The sequence below is a fragment of the Capra hircus genome, chromosome 29 (genome assembly GCF_001704415.2).
Source record: "Capra hircus breed San Clemente chromosome 29, ASM170441v1, whole genome shotgun sequence".
Taxonomy (NCBI): domain Eukaryota; kingdom Metazoa; phylum Chordata; class Mammalia; order Artiodactyla; family Bovidae; genus Capra; species Capra hircus.
In genome coordinates, this window is record NC_030836.1 from 958,251 (window position 1) to 979,262 (window position 21,012).

At 40.2% G+C, this 21,012-nt stretch overlaps 1 protein-coding gene across 4 annotated transcripts in view; it reads right to left on the minus strand.

Moving 5' to 3' along the window:
* The window catches only part of DEUP1 (deuterosome assembly protein 1), a 125,654-nt gene that overhangs the window by 50,473 nt on the left and 54,169 nt on the right, over positions 1-21,012 (minus strand). For 3 of the 4 annotated variants that reach the window (XM_018043566.1, XM_018043563.1, XM_018043564.1), the window contains exons 8-11: positions 20,481-20,626; positions 13,290-13,395; positions 6,114-6,311; positions 4,008-4,094 (exon numbers count right to left, since the gene is read on the minus strand). In XM_018043566.1, the coding sequence (XP_017899055.1) occupies positions 4,008-4,094; positions 6,114-6,311; positions 13,290-13,395; positions 20,481-20,626 (537 nt within the window). The remainder of the gene's footprint in view (positions 1-4,007; positions 4,095-6,113; positions 6,312-13,289; positions 13,396-20,480; positions 20,627-21,012) is intronic. The other variant, XM_018043565.1, reaches the window with a different exon arrangement.

A 21,012-nucleotide genomic window follows, 5' to 3' on the forward strand; every position in this document is an offset into this window, starting at 1 on the left:
AATGCAGAAAGCTTCCAGAGTGATTCTATTCTTTGAGGCTAGATTGTGGACTATTAGGAGAATTAAGAACATGCTATCACAGAAATACAGTATCATCACAGAACTCTTTGATGCAAATTGTAGTGATATTTTTTGCATCTATCTCCGGAAGCACAACAAATAAAAGCAAAAATAAACAAATGTGACCTAATTAAAAGGAAAATCCTTGGAAGAAAAGTTATGACCAACCTAGATACCATTTTCAAAAGCAGAGACATTACTTTGTCGACTAAGGTCCATCTAGTCAAGGCTATGGTTTTACCTGTGGTCATGTATGGGTGTAAGAGTTGGACTATGAAGAAGGCTGAGCGCTGAAGAATTGATGCTTTTGAACTGTGGTATTGGAGAAGACTCTTGAGAGTCCCTTGGACTGCAAGGAGATCCAACCAGTCCATTCTGAAGGAGATCAGCCCTGGGATTTCTTTGGAAGGAATGATGCTAAAGCTGAAGCTCCAGTACTTTGGCCACCTCATGCAAAGAGTTGACTCATTGGAAAAGACTCTGATGCTGGGAAGGATTGGGGGCAGGAGGAGAAGGGGACGACAGAGGATGAGACGGCTGGATGGCATCACGGACTCGATGAACGTGAGTCTGAGTGAACTCCGGGAGATGGTGATGGACAGGGAGGCCTGGCGTGCTGCAATTCATGGGGTCGCAAAGAGTCGGACACGACTGAGCACTGAACTGAACTGAATGACAAACTGAAAAGACAACCTACTGCCAGCAAATCTGGAAAACTCAGCAGTGACCACAGGACTGGAAAAGGTCAGTTTTCATTCCAATCCCAAAGAAAGGCAATGCCAAAGAATGCTCAAACTACCACACAATTGCACTCATCTCACACGCTAGAGTAAAGAAATGCTCAAAATTCTCCAAGCCAGGCTTTAGCAATATGTGAACCATGAACTTCCAGATGTTCAAGCTGGTTTTAGAAAAGGTAGAGGAACCTACCTTTTCTAAGGCAGAGATCAAATTGCCAACATCCGCTGATCATCGAAAAAGCAAGAGAGTTCTAGAAAAACATCTATTTCTGCTTCATTGACTATGCCAAAGCCTTTGACTGTGTGGATCACAATAAACTGTGGAAAATTCTGAAAGAGATGGGCATACCAGACCACCTGACCTGCCTCTTGAGAAACCTATATGCAGGTCAGGAAGCAACAGTTAGAATTGGACACGGAACAACAGACTGGTTCCAAATAGGAAAAGGAGTACGTCAAAGCTGTATATTGTCACCCTGCTTATTTAACTTCTATGCAGAGTACATCATGAGAAATGCTGGGCTGGAAGAACCACAAGCTGGAATCAAGACTGCCGGGAGATATATCAATAATCTCAGATATACAGATGACACCACCCTTATGGCAGAAAGTGAAGAGGAACTAAAAAGCCTCTTGATGAAACTGAAAGAGCAGAGTGAAAAAGTTGGCTTAAAGCTCAACATTCGGAAAACGAAGATCATGGTATCTGGTCCCATCACTTCATGGGAAATAGATGGGGAAACAGTGGAAACAGTGTCAGACTTTATTTTTGGGGACTCCAAAATCACTGCAGATGGTGACTGCAGCCATGAAATTAAAAGATGCTTACTCCTTGGAAGGAAAGTTATGACCAACCTAGATTAGCATATTCAAAAGCAGAGACATTACTTTGCCAACAAAGGTCTGTCTATTCAAGGCTATGGTTTTTCCAGTAGTCATGTATGAATGAGAGAGTTGGACTGTGAAGAAAGCTGAGCTCCGAAGAATTGACGCTTTTGAACTGTGGTGTTGGAGAAGACTCTTGAGAATCCCTTGGACTGCAAGGAGATCCAACCAGTCCATTCTGAAGGAGATCAGTCCTGGGTGTTCTTTGGAAGGACTGATGCTGAAGCTGAAACTCCAATACTTTGGCCACCTGATGCAAAGAGTTGACTCATTGCAAAAGACTCTGATGCTGGGAGAGATTGGGGGCAGGAGGAGAAGGGGATGACAGAGGATGAGATGGCTGGATGGCATCACCAACTCGAGGAACATGAGTCTGAGTGAACTCTAGGAGTTGGTGATGGACAAGAAGGCCTGGCGTGCTGCAATTTATGGGGTCACAAAGAATAGGACATGACTGCGCGACTGAACTGACTGACTGAACGCAAGGAAATATTTGCAAATGATATGATCAATAGGGGTTAATATCAATAGTATGTAAACATCTCATACACTCAACATCAAAGAAACAAACAACCCGATTAAAAAAATAGATAAACTGAATAGATATTTTCCAAGGAGAACATTCAGGTGGCTAACAGGCACAAGAGATATTGCTCAACATTCTTAATCATCAGAGAAATGCAAATTGAAACCACAATGAGATGATCACCTCACACCTGTCAGAATGGCTATCATCAAAAAGAATACAAATAACCAAGCTGGTGAGAACATGGAGAAAACGAAATCCTCATACAGTTGATGGGAATGCAAATTGATGCAGCCACTGTGGAAAACAGTAAAGAAGTTTCTCAAAAAACTTAAGATAGAACTATCTTACGACCCAGCAATTTCACTCACGGGTATATAAATATCTGAAAAAAACAAAAACATGGTTCAAAAAGATATAAACACCCCAGTGTTCATAGCAACATTATTTACAGTTGATAAGATATGGAAGTAACCTAAGTGTCCATCAACAGATGAACAGATAACGATGGTGTGGTACATACACACACACACACACACACACACACACAATGGAATACTACTTAGCCATAAAAAGAATGAAATTTTGTCATGCGCAACAACATGGATGGACTTGAAGGGTATTATGCCAAGAGAAATAGGTCAGAGAAAGACAAATACTGTATGACACCCTTCTATGTATAATATAAAAAATATAACAAACAGTGAACATAACAAAAAAGAGATTCACAGGTATAGAGAGAGCAGGAGGGAATTAAGAGGTATAAATTATTATGTATAAAATAAATTATGAGGATATATTGTACAACACAGGGAATATAGCCAATATTTTATAATAACTATAAATAGAGAATAACCTTAAAAATTGTGAGTCACTAAGTAGTATACCTGTAACTTACATAATATTGTAAACCAGCTATACTTCAATTAAAAATTCAAAAATAAAAATACTGACAAAGAAAGAAAGACAGTATCCTGACTTAAGAAAGGACCATGGAGAATGCCTAATCCAACTTCATCACTTTACAGTGAGGAACCAGAGGCCAGGTTAAGCAATCACCTTACTTGGATCCCCTGAATTCCCTGCATTGGCAGAAAATTATTTTATATCAGAATTTTTACTCAAAACAAATAAATGATAAACAAGTAACTATGATATTTTATTAGTTCAATAAATAAACGTTCTCCTATTTCACACATAAAAGACCAAACCTCAACTGTTGTATTAAACAACTGAAAAGAAAGGCACACAACCTGTGTAAGTCGTCTTGTGTAAGCCTGTAAAGGCACCGGTTAAAAACCACAAGGTCAGCCCTCAATCGTTCACTGATCCATTCTTCTTAAGACTGTGCCCCTGACGCTGGGAGGCACTGGTGACACGTTAATAAGGCACCACTCGGTCCTTGTTCCCCATCTGGGGGGGAGTGACAAGCTATGAGACAAATCGGCCCAAGTGCGGCTGGAGCTACCTGTCCTGACCGGAGTCTCAGGGGCAGGGCATCAAGCGGAGCTGACGGGAGTCGGGCCATGCGGGGTGTAGGGGTCCAGATGAAAGGCAAGGACAGTAATATATATTTGAGGAAATAATTTGAATTGAGCCCAATTCAAGAAAAGAACAAGGAGAAAATCAGAAATTCAAATGGTCCAGCCTGCAGATAAAAGTAAATTCCATCCAAGTACGAGATACTTTGTCAGCCCGACTCCTGCACGCCTGACAGGCGGGAGGCGTTCAGTAAACAGTATCTGGCCAAGGAGGAAGCCCTCTGTTCAAGCTACTGAGCGGCGTCAGCACATTACCATGTACCGTCCGGGGTCCAGGTCTCCCATCATGCCTTTCAGGTGTGTGTTTTCAGTCCTGACAGCTTTGTACCTCGTATCCAACATCTGAAAGGAGATTAGTAGTTAAAGTGAATGTAAAATTCATAATAAGAGCCCACAATTCTATGAAAATTAATTTTACTTTGTTAATATAAATATTTTCTAAGAGTAGCAAAGGGATACACTTAGGCAGGCTCATCATAAATCGGGTGTTCTCATTCAGTTCTCTGATCTTCCACGGGACCCACTGCACCCTCCTTTCCTGGTTGCTGCCAAATTTAAAAAAACTATACTGATTGGTTACCCTTTCCCATTCCCAAATTCAATTTCTCACTTCTGTTTTTTTATGGTATGCAAATTATCACCAGAAAAAATCACAATTTTAAAAACATGCTTGAATAACACTGTCCATTAAGTTTCTTCATTACCTGATTAATTTTTACAACATGCAAACATGATTTCATGTTGTTTTGTTCTTCCTGATACTCCTGCCAAATTTCCTTCTTTTTTTTGTGACTACTGCATTTTGTCTCCTAATTTATTTTCTCCCTAATTTCTTCTACTTGACAGTACTTAGACACAGCATCTGCCCTTTTATTTATCTAGGGCTCATTTCTACATAAAGCACTTTCCTTAAAAAGATTTACTTTTGTAAATTACAAAATATATTCTCCTTGACAAAAGTCTAAAAATATAGAAGAGTATAAAGGTTAAAATGAAAACCATTCATAATCCAACCACCTTGATCACTTGCTGCTGCTGCTGCTGCTAAGTAGCTTTAGTCGTGTCCGACTCTGTGCGACCCCAGAGACGGCAGCCCACCAGGCTCCACCGTCCCTGGGATTCTCCAGGCAAGAACACTGGAGTGGGTTGCCATTTCCTTCTCTAATGCATGAAAGTGAAAAGTGAAAGGGAAGTCGCTCAGTCGTGTCTGACCCTCAGTGACCCAATGGACTGCAGCCTTCTAGGCTCCTCCATCCATGGGATTTTCCACTGTTAACACCTGTAAAATATCATTTCCTATACAGTGCAGCCAATGCTATCATCCCATCTATGTAATTTTCCTGCGTATTTTACAGGTTAATCACAGTTTAAGGCTTATAAGAGGGCAAAGCCAGAATATTTTCTTATTTTTACAATACATCGGATTTAAATAGCCCTGTTGTTGACTTTTTGCATGGACTGTAGCCCACCAGGTTCCTCTGTCCATGGAATTCTCAAGGGAAGAATACTGGAGTGGGTTGCCATTCCCTTCTCCAGGGGATCTTCCCGACCCAGGGATCAAACCTGGGTCTCTCGCATTGCAGGCAGATTCTTTACCATCTGAGCCACCAGGGAAGCCCCAGTAATTGTCATAGATCTAGAAAATTATTGAATGGTGCTCTCAAAAACTATATTTGGGGTAATGGACAGAGGAGCCTGGTGGGCTACAGTGCATAGGGTCGCAAAGAATTGGACACAACTAAACGACTAAACCACCACCGCCACCACAGGATTGAGGGAATTTCAAAATAAATAGGAGGGGAGGGAAGAAGGAAGGGAAGACTTAGAAGTCACTTGCAGTATCTGAACAGTAGGATGTTATAATTGCTGTTTTTTCCCCATGAACCATGCTATATGCATTAAGTGAATATTCCGTGTATATGAGCTAATCTTCATTTTCAATATCCATTTTTCAAAATTCTAAAATAAAGATATGAAATGGGAATGAGAAGTGTCCACGAAAAGCTGGAGCAAAAGCCCTTTTTAAGTTAAAAATGTTAATTGACGAGAACTAAGGAAAACAAATTCAGGAAGCAATCTGACTACTGCATGCTGCTGCTGTTGGGGGTGATCGCATGGGTCATAAGAAAACGATAGTCCGAGATTTACAGAAATTACCACGTGCTGTCACTTGCTTCCCTGGTTTCTGGTTGATGACACTTTGCGCTATCTCACCAAGGTGTTATGTGACTCCACAAGGCATTTCTGTGCTGCTAGACTCAGAAACCATAGAAGAAATAGAACGCTTTCCGTAATCAGTACGGAAGGTGACTCTGCACTGAACAAAGGTGACCTGGACAGGCACTCCTGCCCCCTGCATACCTGTTGTTTCGATAGCATTTTCTCTTTTATCTCTAGCTCCATTTTTAACTGTCTTTCCAGAAGGGCAGCTTTCTTCATGACAGTTGCTATAGTGATCTCCTTCTGATGAAGCTCCTGTGTTAGGTCAGAGATTTCATTCCTCATTCTTTCCTGCTCAGAGCTGTGGTACTCTTCCTCCTGATAGAGATGACTTCTTATCTGCAGCAGAGAAGGCAGCTGAAAGGGTTCACTGGCCATATGCTGTCTTTCTATCCTACCTTAAACTTAGGCAGACCCCACCTTACCCCTCTTTTCTGATCAATGCTGAATTTAAAAGATACTTACAATAACGATTCATTTACATTTTCCTTCCACTTTCAAAATTTCTTTTTCACTTCTACTTCCTATTGTATACAAGTCATCACCAACTACTAATACCACTTTGATGACTACTTTGACAGGAAGGTGGGGAATGTATTATCTAGCACTTTCCCCCTAGCTTCACTGATGTATACTTGGTATATGAAAAACTGCACACAGTTCATGGATAAAATCTGGTGAGTTTGGACATAGACATAATAATCATTACAGTTGTCTTTAAAAGTTTCTCTGTGTCCCTTTGTGGTTTTATGAATAATTTTGTGTGTGTGGTAAGAACACTTTTCTACCTTTCTAACAAATCTTTATCTGTACTGTTGACTGTTGCACTGTGTTGTGCAGCAGATGTGGAACTTACTTGTCTTGTATAACTTACTTTATACCCATTAAACCATCACTCTGGGCTTGGTGCCATGGAAGAGTGCTGGACCTTCCACCCAGAGACTGACAAACCAGTTCTTAGGGAGAAAAAAGTTGGCTCAGAGAAGGGACTTGCTCAAAGTCATAAAGCTATTAACTGGAACAACGAGGTATAGAACTTAGGACTGTTGGCTCTAAATTCCGTGCTTTTTTTTTTTTTTTGGACTAAATTGTGCTGTACTATTTGTGACTGAACACTGTGTGTTTCAGAATCATGTTATAATAAATTTCAAACTTCATGTGTTCATGAAAAAGCACCACCCACTTTTCTTAGCCTGTGGAATCTCATATTCTTAACCTCCCATGGTAGAAACTGCTGGGTCACCCTGGACTCCTCCCCTCCCTCATCCTCCCAAATCAAGTCAGGTAGGAAACATGGTCCTTCTGTTTCAGCCTCTCCTAAGTCCTGCCTCTGCTCTCCATTGCTACTACCTCTGTCTTAGTTCAGCCTCCTCTCATCTGCCTAGAAATCATCTGCACTCCTGTGGACCACAGGCTTCCAGGCTCCTCTGTCCATGGAATTTCCCAGGCAAGAACACTGGAGTGGGTTGCCATTTCCTTCTCCAGGGGGTTTTCCCGACCCAGGGATCAAATCCATGTCTCTTGCATCTCCTGCATTGCAGGCAGATTGTTTACCACTGAGCCATCTGGGAGGCCCTCAGAAATCCTTCACCATTTCTAATTCACTGTCTCTGATTCTTGAGGTTCTGAGATAAAGTACATAATTACTGCTCTCAAAAAAAAGAAAATCACAGTCCATTAGGGGAAGAAGGAAAATAAACAGTTACAACCGAGCGCAGCAACCAGTACCAGCAGCCTGTGGTGGAGCAGTGCTTACTCCAGCCGGTGGGCGTCAGGATAGGTCCCAGAGGAAGGGGCTTGGGACTGACATTGAGGGGTGAACAGAAGCCCAAGGGAAGAGAGAGGTGGGGATGGGCTCCCAGGCAACGAGGGCAGCGAAGGAAAGGGGTCAGAGGGAGGGGCACGCTCGGTGAGCCAGAAGCAGCCTGACGAGGCTGGACTCAGTGCGCTGTGAGAAGTAAGGCTGCAGGTTAAGCAGGGGCCATGCACAAAGAGATTTATATGAATTTACACCAGGGAACTTCCTTCAAAAACTTTTTTTCATTTCTTCTTTAAAAATTTCAAGACATAATCTCTAAAAGATTAAGAGTGTGCTCTCTCTCTTCAAACATAACCAGAATAATGTCTTAAAGATATTAACAACTCTTCAATATCATATAATACTCAGCCAGTATCAAATTTATATTTGTATTAGAGGTGTGATAAATGTTTTTCAAATTTATTTGTTTGAATAGAGATCTAAATGTGGTGCACGTATTGAGACCAGCTCCTATATTTTTAAAGCCTCTCTTTGTGCCTGCGTGCGTGTGTTCTCTAAATACTCTACATACATCATTTTACTTAATCCCCACAATCTCTATTTTCCAGATTAGATGGAAAATCAACATATGTAACTGTTCATAAGTCACATTCCTGGTAACAGGCAGTCCGATTACACTGTGCTATGTAACTTGTCTGAGTGGAGCCCTGGAATGTGGTTCCCACATTGGAAAAAAGCCAGAGTGGGATGACCTAACATGGAAAATACTTAGGTCGGAAAGGCAGGTGGTCCAGCTTCAGGCTTCATACCACCAATCTCTCACCTGGATCTATTCTTTACACTAACATTTTTAGAATTTCAGAGTTGGATGTAACCTTGGAAATCATGTGGTCTAACTCCATCATTTAAAAAAATAAATGAAAAAACAAAAAAAAGACTCTCAGGGAAGGAACTGGCTGGGTCTAAATTACCCAATCGTAAGAGCAGAAGCATAGACTAGGAGGCTGAAGTACAAGCATGCTCGTCCCAGGACAGTATTACACATCTTGTTTTGTCTCCCATCTCCTCTCTCCAATTTTTTTCCTTACAATTTATCTGATGAACACTGGGGTTGTTCTATAATGTGTCTCAATTGGATTTTATGAGCATCCTTCGGATGTAGAATACACTGAAGAACTATACAAAAAAGATCTTCATGACCCAGATAACCACGATGGTGTGATCACTCACCTAGAGTCAGACATCCTAGATTGTGAAGTCAAGTGGGCCTTAGGAAGCATCACTACGAACAAAGCTAGTGGAGGTGATGGAATGCCAGTTGAGCTATTTCAAACACTAAAAGATGATGCTGTTAAAATGCTGCCCTCAATATGCCAGCTAATTTGGAAAACTCAACAGGGGCCACAGGACTGGAAAAGGTCAGTTTTCATTCCAATCCCAAAGAAAGGCAATGCAAGAATGTTCAAACTACTGCACAATTGCACTCATCTCACACACTAGCAAAGTAATGCTCAAAATTCTCCAAGCAAGGCTTCTACAGTACATGAACAGTGAACTTCCAGATGTTCAAGCTGGATTTAGAAAGGGCAGAGGAACCAGAGATCAAATTGCCAACATCCGCTGGATCATCAAAAAAGCTAGAGAGTTACAGAGAAACATTAACTTCTGCTTTATTGACTATGCCAAAGCCTTCGACTGTGTGGATCATAATAAACTGTGGAAAATTCTTAAAGTAATGGGAATACCAGATCACCTGACCTGCCTCCTGAGAAATCTGTATGCAGGTCAAGAAGCAACAATTAGAACCGGACATGGAACAACAGACTGGTTTCAAATTGGTAAAGGAGTACATTAAGGCTGTATATTGTCATCCTGTTTATTTAACTTTTATGCAGAGCACATCAAGTGAAATATCACGTTGCATTAAGCACAAGCTGGAATCATGATTGCCGGGAGAAATATCAATAATCTCAGATACGCAGATGACACCACCTTTATGGCAGAATGTGAAGAAGAACGAAAGAGCCTCTTGATGAAAGAGAATGAGGAGAGTGAAAAAGTTAGCTTAAAGCTAAACATTCAGAAAACTAAGATTATGGTATCTGGTCCTATCACTTCATGGCAAATAGATGGGGAAACAATGGAAACAGTGACAGACTTTATTTTTGGGGCTCCAGATCACCGCAGATGGTGACTGCAGCCATGAAATTAACAGACGCTTACTCATTGGAAGAAAAGCTATGACCAACCTAGACAGCATATTAAAAAGCTGAGACATTACTTTTCTGACAAAGGTTCATCTAGTCAAAGCTATGGTTTTTCTAGTAGTCATGTATGGATGTGAGAGTTGGACTATTAAGAAAGCTGAGCACTGAAGAACTGATGCTTTTGAACTGTGGTGTTGGAGAAGACTCTTGAGAGTCCCTTGGACTGCAAGGAGATCCAACCAGTCCATCCTAAAGGAAATTAGTCCTGAATATTCATTGGAAGGACTGATGTTGAAGCTGAAACTCCAATACTTGACTACCTGATGCGAAGAACTGACTCTTTAGAAAAGACCCTGATGCTGAGAAAGATGGAACGCAGGAGGAGAAGGAGACGACAGAGGATGAAACAGTTGGATGGCATCACTGACTCCATGGACATCAGCTTGAGTAAGCTCCAGGAGATGTTTACGGACAGGGAAGCCTGGCGTACTGCAGTCCAGGGGGTCACAAAGAGTCAGACACGACTGAGCAAATGAACTGAACTGAACTGATGTAGCTTAACATGTTCTTAAAATAGCACTTCTAAAATGTGGGGAAGAATGAATATACTATCATGAAGAAGGAGTAAGGTTTTTTTTTATTATTTTCACAACATTTAGATATTAAAGCATGTTATAATGCAAAACTCTTTAAATGAGTTTAATTTACCTAGCTCTAAATGAGTTTCAGCTTTATTAAAACTGTCAATTTTATCACAAAGTGACTAAAAATCATTCTATATTGAAAAAAGAGAAAAATAAAATACTTGCAAGAGTCATAATATATGGCTATTGTTGGTTTTATTATAGAATGAAATGCTCTCTCCAAACACTTCCTGGAAACTATAGCTATTTATACACAATTTATTTGCTAGCTTTTCTGCACAGCAATGTGTCATCTAGAGGTCTCCCAGAGCCTGTGCAGAGATTTGTGCCTGGCATTCTCTCCCTCCATATCAAAACTAGGCAGAACCAGTAGATTCCATCTGTCACTAAGCTGTATTACTCTACCTAAATCTATAAGGTTAAGAACAGTATAACTATACTTTGGGAGGCTTTAATCAACCTTTTATCATAAGGTATTCACTGGAGTCTCCAGTAAAGAATAGTTTTACAAATATTTTAAAATATCAGTAAAATCAGTTCCAGGAGATTATGTGAAAAACATAAGAAAAATGTTCATTAATTCATAACAACTTTTTTATAATTAATAGTTGCCTCATAGTCAATTTTTCAGGAGATGGGACTTGTCTTTTACATTATTGTATTTCCTCAGAAATAAGCAGAATAGCACTAGTCCTGAAGTGAAGTGAAAGTCACTCAGTCATGTCCGGCTCTTTTCGAGCCCATGTCGTCCATGGAATTTTCTAGGCCAGAATACTGGAGGGGGCAGCCTTCTCCTACCAACCCAGGGATCAAACCCACATTTGATCCCTAAGGTCTCCTGCATTGTTGGTGGATTCTTTACCAGCTGAACCACCAGGGATCCTACTAGATACTCAATAAATGTTTGTTGAATTTATACAAACAACAGAATTTATGACCCTATACAATTATGGGAGCCCTCAGCGTTAATATTGATCTGGTTGCTAAATATTTCTTCTCCCTCACTGTGTTTAGGCACTGGGCACTGGATGATAATTCAAAGCCATGCCCAGGTTTTTCCTACTTTTAACTATTGTTTAGACTATACAATGATGAATATGCTGTGTAATCCTTAAACCTAAAGAATAGGGAAGTGAGCAGCAGCCACGATAAACTTATGGGGAAAAAAAGCTACTTTGGAATTTTACTAGAGGAAGAAGAGAAGGTAATTTTTTGTAGGAGAGTTGAAACCCACAGGGTCTTCCAGGGCAGTGTCCAGGTCTTATCCATGTTCCCAGCTGCTGGCAAAGTACTTGCCACATGTTCAGTGTAACCAACAGAAACAGCAGCGAACATCTATTAGGCGCTTCCCCTGAGCTAGGGAGGCCATGTTCTAAGCACTTAACTTGCATTATTTTCTGGATTTTAACTTAAAGGAAGAGTATGAACTCTAGAGCCAGATTGCCTGGATTCAGATCTGGCCTCTGCCACTTAAGAGCTATAATATTGGTGGAAATTACTGACCTTCTCTGTGGTTTAGTTTCCTTAAATATAAAACAGGATAGTATTAGTACCTACTTTATCAGATGGGAGGGCTTCCCTGGTAGCTCAGCTGGTAAAGAATCTGCCTGCAATGCAGAAGACCCAAGTTCAATTCCTGGGTTGGGAAGATCCCCTGGAGAAGGGAATGGTTACCCACTCCAGTATTCTGGCCTGGAGAATTCCATGGACTGTTTAGTCCATGGGCTCACAAAAAGTCGGACATGACTGAGCGACTTTCACTTTATCAGATGGTTGTGAGGAATGTAAGAATTAGGTTTTGCTAAGCCCTTAGAACAGCTTTTGGCACATGGCAAGAACAACTTAATGTTAGTTGCTCAGTTGTGTCCAGCTCTTTGCACCTCCGTGGACCAGGGCTCCCCGGGCTCCTCATTCCATGGAATTCTCCAGGCGAGAACCCTGGAGTGGATAGCCATTCCTTGCTTCAGGGGATCTTCCTGACCTAGAGATCGAACCAGAGTCGCCTGCATTGCAAGCAGATTCTTTACCCTCTGAGCCACCAGGGAAGTCCAAGAGTTGTTTAAGTAGCAGCTAGTATTAGCTCATTTACTCCTCATCATGACCTTATGAAGTGAACTGAAGTGAAATCAAAGTCGCTAAGTCATGTCTGACTCTTTGTGACCCCATGGACTATACAGTCTATGGAATTCTCCAGGCCAGAACACTGGAGTAGATAGCCTTTCCCTTCTCCAGAGGATCTCCTCAAACCAGGAATGGAACCCAGGTCTCCTGCATTGCAGGCGGATTCTTTGCCAGCTGAGCCACCAGGGAAGCCCATGGCCTTATGAGGCGGGACTAATTAGTCCAGCCCCACCCTGGAAGCAGGACCTCGAGCGGCCAGCATAGGCAGCCTCCTCGCCTATGCGCCTGGCATGCGGCTGAGTGCCCGGCCGAGCCATCGCTCTTGCCGCCAGCTGCCTCTCACGCAGCCTCCGCCCTCTGCCTGTCATGAGCAGCGTCCCAGCAGCACTGGTGGGTGACCTGAGTCTGTGCTCCCCACAGCTGCGTACTGAGAAGTGTCAGAATTAGCAGCTTGGTAGGTTATTGTCTTAGGAGAAAATACATCAATAGCAGGGGGAAGAAGGGAGTGAGAGGGAAGAATTTTTTCCCCTTTGAATTCAAAGATTTCAGATCTGCCTGGAAGAATGGAGCTCCTTATTTGCCATACCTTGTCCAACTCTTTTTCATGATCTGGTTGATCTGGGGTCACCGAAAATAGCTCTTTCCTTTTTTTTTCTGATTCTTTAATAGATGGTGAATAAGATGATTCAAGTCTACAAATTAAAATGAATAAAAATTAAACTTGATAAATTGTTATGATTACATTGTTAATTTAGGCCACCGTAGGCTGCAGAGACAGATTATTAATCTGCTGGAGACATTTCTAGTTACACACATGGAAAGTTCTAATACACTCAGGTCCCATAAGTATTTCCATGTTTAACTGAGTGCAAATAATAGTGTTAGTGAAAATAAAACACTGTAATTAATATGGAATTTCAATTATACATTAAATATTGGCTGAATACTCAATTTGCATATGTAGATAAGATTTTTATATAAGAAGAAAAAGACTGTTTCATATAATAAAATAGCTTGGGAGCCAGTATAAAAAAGGAAATACACCTGACCTGCTTCTACATTGTGGAAAGGAGCTATGTCAGGATATGTCCGAGGGGAGCAGCTACTCCATAAAAGTGATCCAAAATCATTAAATCTGACAGTCTACCCAGAGAAAGCTCAAATAGTCTATTCTTCAGCTGCTCAATTTATAAAATGGAATAGCAACCACATATGGGCACTAGAGAGGAAAGGCAGGGACTAGTATGAAAAGTACACTTTCCACAGGAAATCTGGAGAACTAGAAACAGGTAATGTTCATGTCCACATCAGGGAGAGTAGTAAAATAAAAAATCATTGAAACATGAAAAATAAAGATAACCATGCTGCCAAAGAACTAAACAGACATTTCTTCCAAGAAGACATGCAGATGGCTAACAAACACATGAAAAGATGCTCAACATCACTCATTATCAGAGAAATGCAAATCAAAACCACAACAAGGTACTGTCTCACACTGGTCAGAATAGCTACTATCAAAAAGTCTACAAACAATAACTGCTGGAGAGGGTGCAGAGGAAAAGGAACCCTCTTACACTGTTGGTGGGAATGCAAACTAGTACAGCCACTATGGAGAACAGTGTGGAGATTCCTTAAAAAACTGGAAATAGAACTGCCATATGATTCCCATTCTGTCATTTTCCTCTATTTCTTTGCATTGATCGCTGAGGAAGGCTTTCTTATCTCTTCTTGCTCTTCTTTGGAACTCTGCATTCAGATGCTTATATCTTTCCTTTTTTTCCTTGCTTTTTGCTTCTCTTCTTTTCACAGCTATTTGTAAGGCCTCCCCAGACAGCCATTTTTATATTTCTTTTCCATGGGGATGGTCTTGATCCCTGTCTCCTGTACAATGTCACGAACCTCCATCTATAGTCATCAGACACTCTATCATATCTAGTCTCTTAAATCTATTTCTCACTTCCACTGTATAATCATAAGGGATTTGATTTAGGTCATACCTGAATGGTCTAGTGGTTTTCCCTACTTTGTTCAATTTCAGTCTGAATTTGGCAATAAGGAGCTCATGATCTGAGCCACAGTCAGCTCCTGGTCTTGTTTTTGTTGACTGTATAGAGCTTCTCCATCTTCGGCTGCAAAGAATATAATCAATCTGATTTCGGTGTACCATCTGGTGATGTCCATGTGTAGAGTCTTCTCTTGTGTTTTTGGAAGAGGGTGTTTGCTATGACCAATGCAGTTTTCTTGGTCAAACTCTATTAGCCTTTGCCCTGCTTCATTCTGTATTCCAAGGCCAAATTTGCCTGTTACTCCACGTGTTTCTCGACTTCCTACTTTTGCATTCCAGCCCGCTATAATGAAAAGGACATCTTTTTTGGGTGTTAGTTCTAAAAGGTCTTGTAGGTCTTCATAGAACCGTTCAGCTTCAGCTTCTTCAGCTTTACTGGTTGGAGAATAGGCTTGGATTGCTGAAAGGAAATAGAGGAAAACAACAGAGTGGGAAAGATTAGAGATCTCTTCAAGAAAATCAGAGGTAACAAGGAAACACTTCATACAAAGATGGGCTCGATAAAGGACAGAAATGGTATGGACCTAACAGAAGCAGAAGAGATTAAGAAGAGGTGGCAAAAATACACAGGAGAACTGTACAAAACAGATCCGCATGACCAAGATAATCATGATGGTATGATCACTCACCTAGAGCAAGACATCCTGGAATGTGAAGTCAAGTGGCCTTAGAAAGCATCGCTACGAACAGAGCTAGTGGAGGTGATGGAATTCCAGTTGCGCTGTTTCAAATCCTGAAAGATGATGCTGTGAAAGCGCTGCACTCAATATGCCAGCAAATTTGGAAAACTCAGCAGGGGCCATAGGACTGGAAAAGGTCAGTTTTCATTCCAACCCCAAAGAAAGGCAATGCCAAAGAATGCTCAAACCACCGCACAATTGTACTCATCTCACATGCTAGTGAAGTAATGCTCAAAATTCTCCAAGCCAGGCTTCAGCAATACACTTCCAGATGTTCAAGCTGGTTTAAGAAAAGGCAGAGGAACCAGAGATCAAACTGCCAACATTCGCTGGATCATCAAAAACAGTAAGAGAGTTCCAGAAAAACATCTATTTCTGCATTATTGACTATGCCAAAGCCTTTGACTGTGCAGATCACAATAAACTGCGGAAAATTCTGAAAGAGACGGGAATACCAGACCACCTGACCTGCCTCTTGAGAAACCTGTATGCAGGTCAGGAAGTAACAGTTAGAACTGGACATGGAACTACAAACTGGTTGCAAATCGGAAAAGGAGTACGTCAAGGCTGTATATTGTCACCCTGCTTATTTAACTTATATGCAGAGTACATCATGAGAAACGCTGGGCTGGAAGAAGCACAAGCTGGAATCAAGATTGCCGGGAGAAATATGATAACCTCAGATATGCAGATGACACCACCCTTATGGCAGAAAGTGAAGAGGAACTAAAAAGCCTCTTGATGAAAGTGAGAGAGGAGAGTGAAAAAGTTGGCTTAAAGCTCAACATTCAGAAAACGAAGATCATAGCATCTGGTCCCATCACTTCATGGCAAATAGATGGGGAAACAGTGGAAACAGTGTCAGACTTTATTTCGGGGGCTCCAAAATCACTGCAGATGGTGACTGCAGCCATGAAATGAAAAGATGCTTACTCCTTGGAAGGAAAGTTATGACCAACCTAGATAGCATATTGAAAAGCAGAGACATTACTTTGCCGACTAAGTTCCATTTAGTCAAGGCTATGGTTTTTCCATTGGTCATATATGAATGTGAGAGTTGGACTGTGAAGAAAGCTGAGCGCCGAAGAATTGATGCTTTTGAACTGTGGTGCTGGAGAAGACTCTTGAGAGTCCCTTTGGACTGCAAGGAGATCCAACCAGTCCATTCTGAAGGAGATCAGCCCTGGGTATTCTTTGGAAGGAATGATGCTAAAGCTGAAACTCCAGTACTTTGGCCACCTCATGCGAAGAGTTGACTCATTGGAAAAGACTCTTATGCTGCAAAGGATTGGGGGCAGGAGGAGAAGGGGACGAAATGATGAGATGGCTGGATGGCATCACTGACTCGATGGATGTGAGTCTGAGTGAACTCCGGGAGTTGGTGATGGACAAGGAGGCCTGGTGTGCTGTGATTTATGGGGTCGCAAAGAGTTGGACACGACTGAGTGACTGAACTGAACTGACTGATGATCCAGCAATCCCACTGCTGGGCATACACACCGAGGAGACCAGAATTGAAAGAGACACATGTAACCCAATGTTCATCGCAACACTGTTTACAATAGCCAGGACTGGAAGCAACCTAGATAGCCATCGGAAGATGAATGGATAAGAAAGTTGTGGTATATATGCACAATGTAATATTACTCAGCCATTAAAAAGAATGCATTTGAATCAGTTCTAATGAGGTGGATGAAACTGGAGCTTATTATACAGAGTGAAACAAGTCAGAGAGAAAAACACTGATGTGGTATACTAACACATATATAGGGAATTTAGAAAGATGGTAACAATGACCCTATATGTGAGACAGCAAAAGAGACACAGATGTAAAGAACAGTCTTTTGGACTCTGGGAGAAGGTGAGGGTGGGATGATTTGAGAGTGCTGAAACGTGTATATTATCATATGTGAAGCGGATCACTGGTCCAGGTTCGATGCATGAGACAGGGCGCTCAGGGCTGGTGCACTGGGATGACCCTGAGGGATAGAATGGGGAGGGAGGTGCGACGGGGGTTCTGGATGGGGAACACATGTACACCTGTGGCTGATTCATGTCAATGTTTGGCAAAAGCCACTACTATATTGTAAGGTAATAAGCCTCCAATTAAAATAAATAAATTAATTAAAAAAAACTTTTTAAAAATAAAGATAACCATGCAAGAAACATAGCATGCTTTGCACTATTGCTGGGCTAACCTGATAGTGTCTGGGGTTTTGAGGAATGTACCTACCTGTAACTGAGCATGATTTTAGATTTCCAAAGAGCTTTTAAAATAGTTCCACAAATCAGAAACTTAAGCCACACATACAAACAAAGCAAAATCTGAGAGACGAGAGAAATAACTAATGAAAAGATGGAAAATAAAGGGCTCTTTTAAAATGTATAAATTATACATGTATCCATTCTCCCCCATACTCCCCTCCCATTCAGGCAGAGTTCCTGTCCTATACAGTAGAATCTTGTTGGCTATCCATTTTAATATAGCAGAGTGTATATAGATACATGTTTATGTATGGCTGAGTCCCTTTCCTGTCCACCTGAAACTATCACAATATTGTTAGCTGGCTACACTCCAATATAAAATAAAAAGTTTAAAAAATTAGAGGTATAAATTAATAGTGATATCCTTGAGGTGCATGTGTCTGGACTAGACTACTTTTTTTTTTGGTTATCAAACATACATGTTAACTCTGTAGAAAACAGAGTTTATCAGAGTATATATACTGCTATAAGTTGTCATCTAGGAAAAACCACTGTTAGCATTTTTTGTGTATACTGTCTTTTTTGTCTATGCATATGTGTATAAACACATGTTTCCCATACCATTAGCATGTACTGTACACACTACTTTTCAGGCCCCTTTTGTTTCCCCTCAGTAATATATTGTGAGCATTTTATCCAATATTCTCCTAAAACATTATTTTAGGATCAATCTTAAATTTGTCTTCTTTACTATGATTTTAAAATGGTGAAAAATGAAATTTCCTATTTTTAATTCTTTCTAAGCAATTCAGGGAGTGGAATGCTGAACTGAATGGTAAAAACCTCATAATGATCTTAAATTTCAGTGAGTGAGTGGAACAAACATCAAGCTTCAATGTGGACAAGCTCAAGAAGAAAATAATAATCATGTTAACATAAAGACATAAAGGAACTGTCATTTATCGTGTAAGAAGGGAAGGTAGGAATTATTTTTAATAACTCTCAGAACATCTCAGCCCAAGATGCTTCTATAAGTAAAGAAAAGAAAAAGCTAACAAAATCTTGGCATTAATGAGAAAAGTTTTGAAAATAAATAAAAACATTACAATGCTACTGTTATAAAACTATTGTGTGTTTACACTCAGTAGCCTTGGCTGCTTCACCCTAATACAACTGTAAAAAAGAAACAGAATTAAAAAAAAAAAAAAAGAGGACAGAATCATGTTCAAATGAAAACAAACTAAAAGGATTAGAAATTTTCAATGGGAAAGATGAAGGCTGAGAAGACTATGCCCGAAGTCTAAAATACAATAGAAGCTGTTAAAAGGTAAATACCTATTTTTCATCAAATCTCAGAATACTAGAACTGAAGACTATCTCCAAATGAGAAAGATGTAGTTTGGAGACCAAAATATATACCAGCTTAAATAGAAAATGGTAAGCAGGCATAAGTATTGGCCAAACATGCAAATAACTACAAGATTTTAGATTAAATCATATATTCAAGGAATATTGGCCATGTCTGGAATTAAAAATTGACTGTGTGAGATAGAGCTCCAGAGAAAATACCTACAATGCTCTTCATAAACCAAAGCTAGACCTGGGCTGAATGGTTTGCTCTTCTAGGAAATTTCTTATGTCTTTAGGCATATACATTCCATATGTGAAGACATTTTTCACCAACTCACCACACCGGAACAGTGTCTTGCACATAATATATTTCCAGTGGATTTATTAATGATCAGTGGTGATGACATACAGCTTGTATATCTGACCACTCTAAAGCTCATACTGGCTAATATGCATTCTACCACTATTGGTTAGATGGACAAGAGATTACTTTGGGGAATATTAATTTGCCATTTGAAACCTCAAAGGAAAGCTAGCAGGCCCTACAGCTTTGAAAAAATAATGCTTCCCTTGGTGGCTCAGATAGTAAAGAGCCTGCCTGCAATGTGGGAGACCCCAGTTCGATCGCTGGGTCAGGGAGATCCCCTGGAGGAGGGCATGGCAACCCACTCCAGTACTCTCACCTGGAGAATCCCATGGTCAGAGGAGCCTGGTGGGCTACAGTCTATGGGGTCACAAGGAGTTGAACATGACTGAGCAACTAACACTTTAAAACAATGTAATCATCTTTCACTAAATATCTATCATCGTTTGGCTATTCAGTTTCTGAAGTCCTATCACTGATCTGGCATTAGCCTTCAGATGTGAGAAGGACTCAAGGTCTACTGAGAACTGGAAGAGCAGGGAGTAGTTAGAACAGTCTTATTCACAAACATAAACATTTAATAATCCTTAGCAGTACCATTTCCTTTGTGGTTACATGGTACATAATTCCTGACTTTAAAAGAGGAAACAACATCTGCTCTAACAAAACTCTTAATGGAACTGACAAGGTGATGAGTTTGGAGGCCAAAATAAATAAAACATTTATAAGTGAAAAGTTGAAGCTTAAGGCCATCAACATAAAAACATTTGAAAAACATGTAGTAAATCTTATTTATAAACACTGATAATTAAATATTAGCTCTATACTATTATTCATACAATATTCTGAAGAATAAAAGTTCTAAGAAAGTCTTTGACTTCATAAGTATCCATAATATCAGAACATGCTATAATATTCCAGGTAAGTAAAAACATTGATTTTAAAGATAAAATAATCACTACTTTTATTTTTAATATCTAATATTACTTAATAATTAATAGCATAATAATATAAAACAGACTTTTAATTCCAATTTCAAACATAAAACTCTCAAAATACTTAAGCATAATGTTTTGAACAGTTCTTCTCAGGTTGCTGAATATAACAATATACCTTTTCTTGTTTTCTTGAGTACTTTGGGACTCTCCTAGTTTTAACAGTTCTCTGTGCAACTGCAATCGTTCCATTTCTATAATTCTCAAGAGATCATCACGTGACTGTAACTCACTTTTCACTTCTGAGAGTCCTGCTTCCATGGCCTAAATAAAAACATCAAAAATTTTCAATGCTCACATTTGGATATCATGATGTATGCAATACATTTTAAAATATTTAATATCTATGAAGCATCCTAATTTCAAATGACCTGATACCTAGTCCTTTGCTGGCTCAGTCTTACAGAATTTCATTCATTTATTCAACAAATATTTACTGAGCTCTTAATTCTGCTCAGCGCTGAGGATACAGACACAGGATCTGTCCTCATGAGCTCATAGTCTAGTGATAAAGAATCATCCACATAGGTCCATACTATATGAAAGAGGGAAACATAAAAGCATGAGTACCAATGCATAAAATTTGGATTAATGCAAATAATTGTGAATGGCCAAGAAAAACCTAATTTCAAACCTGGCCAACAATGTGA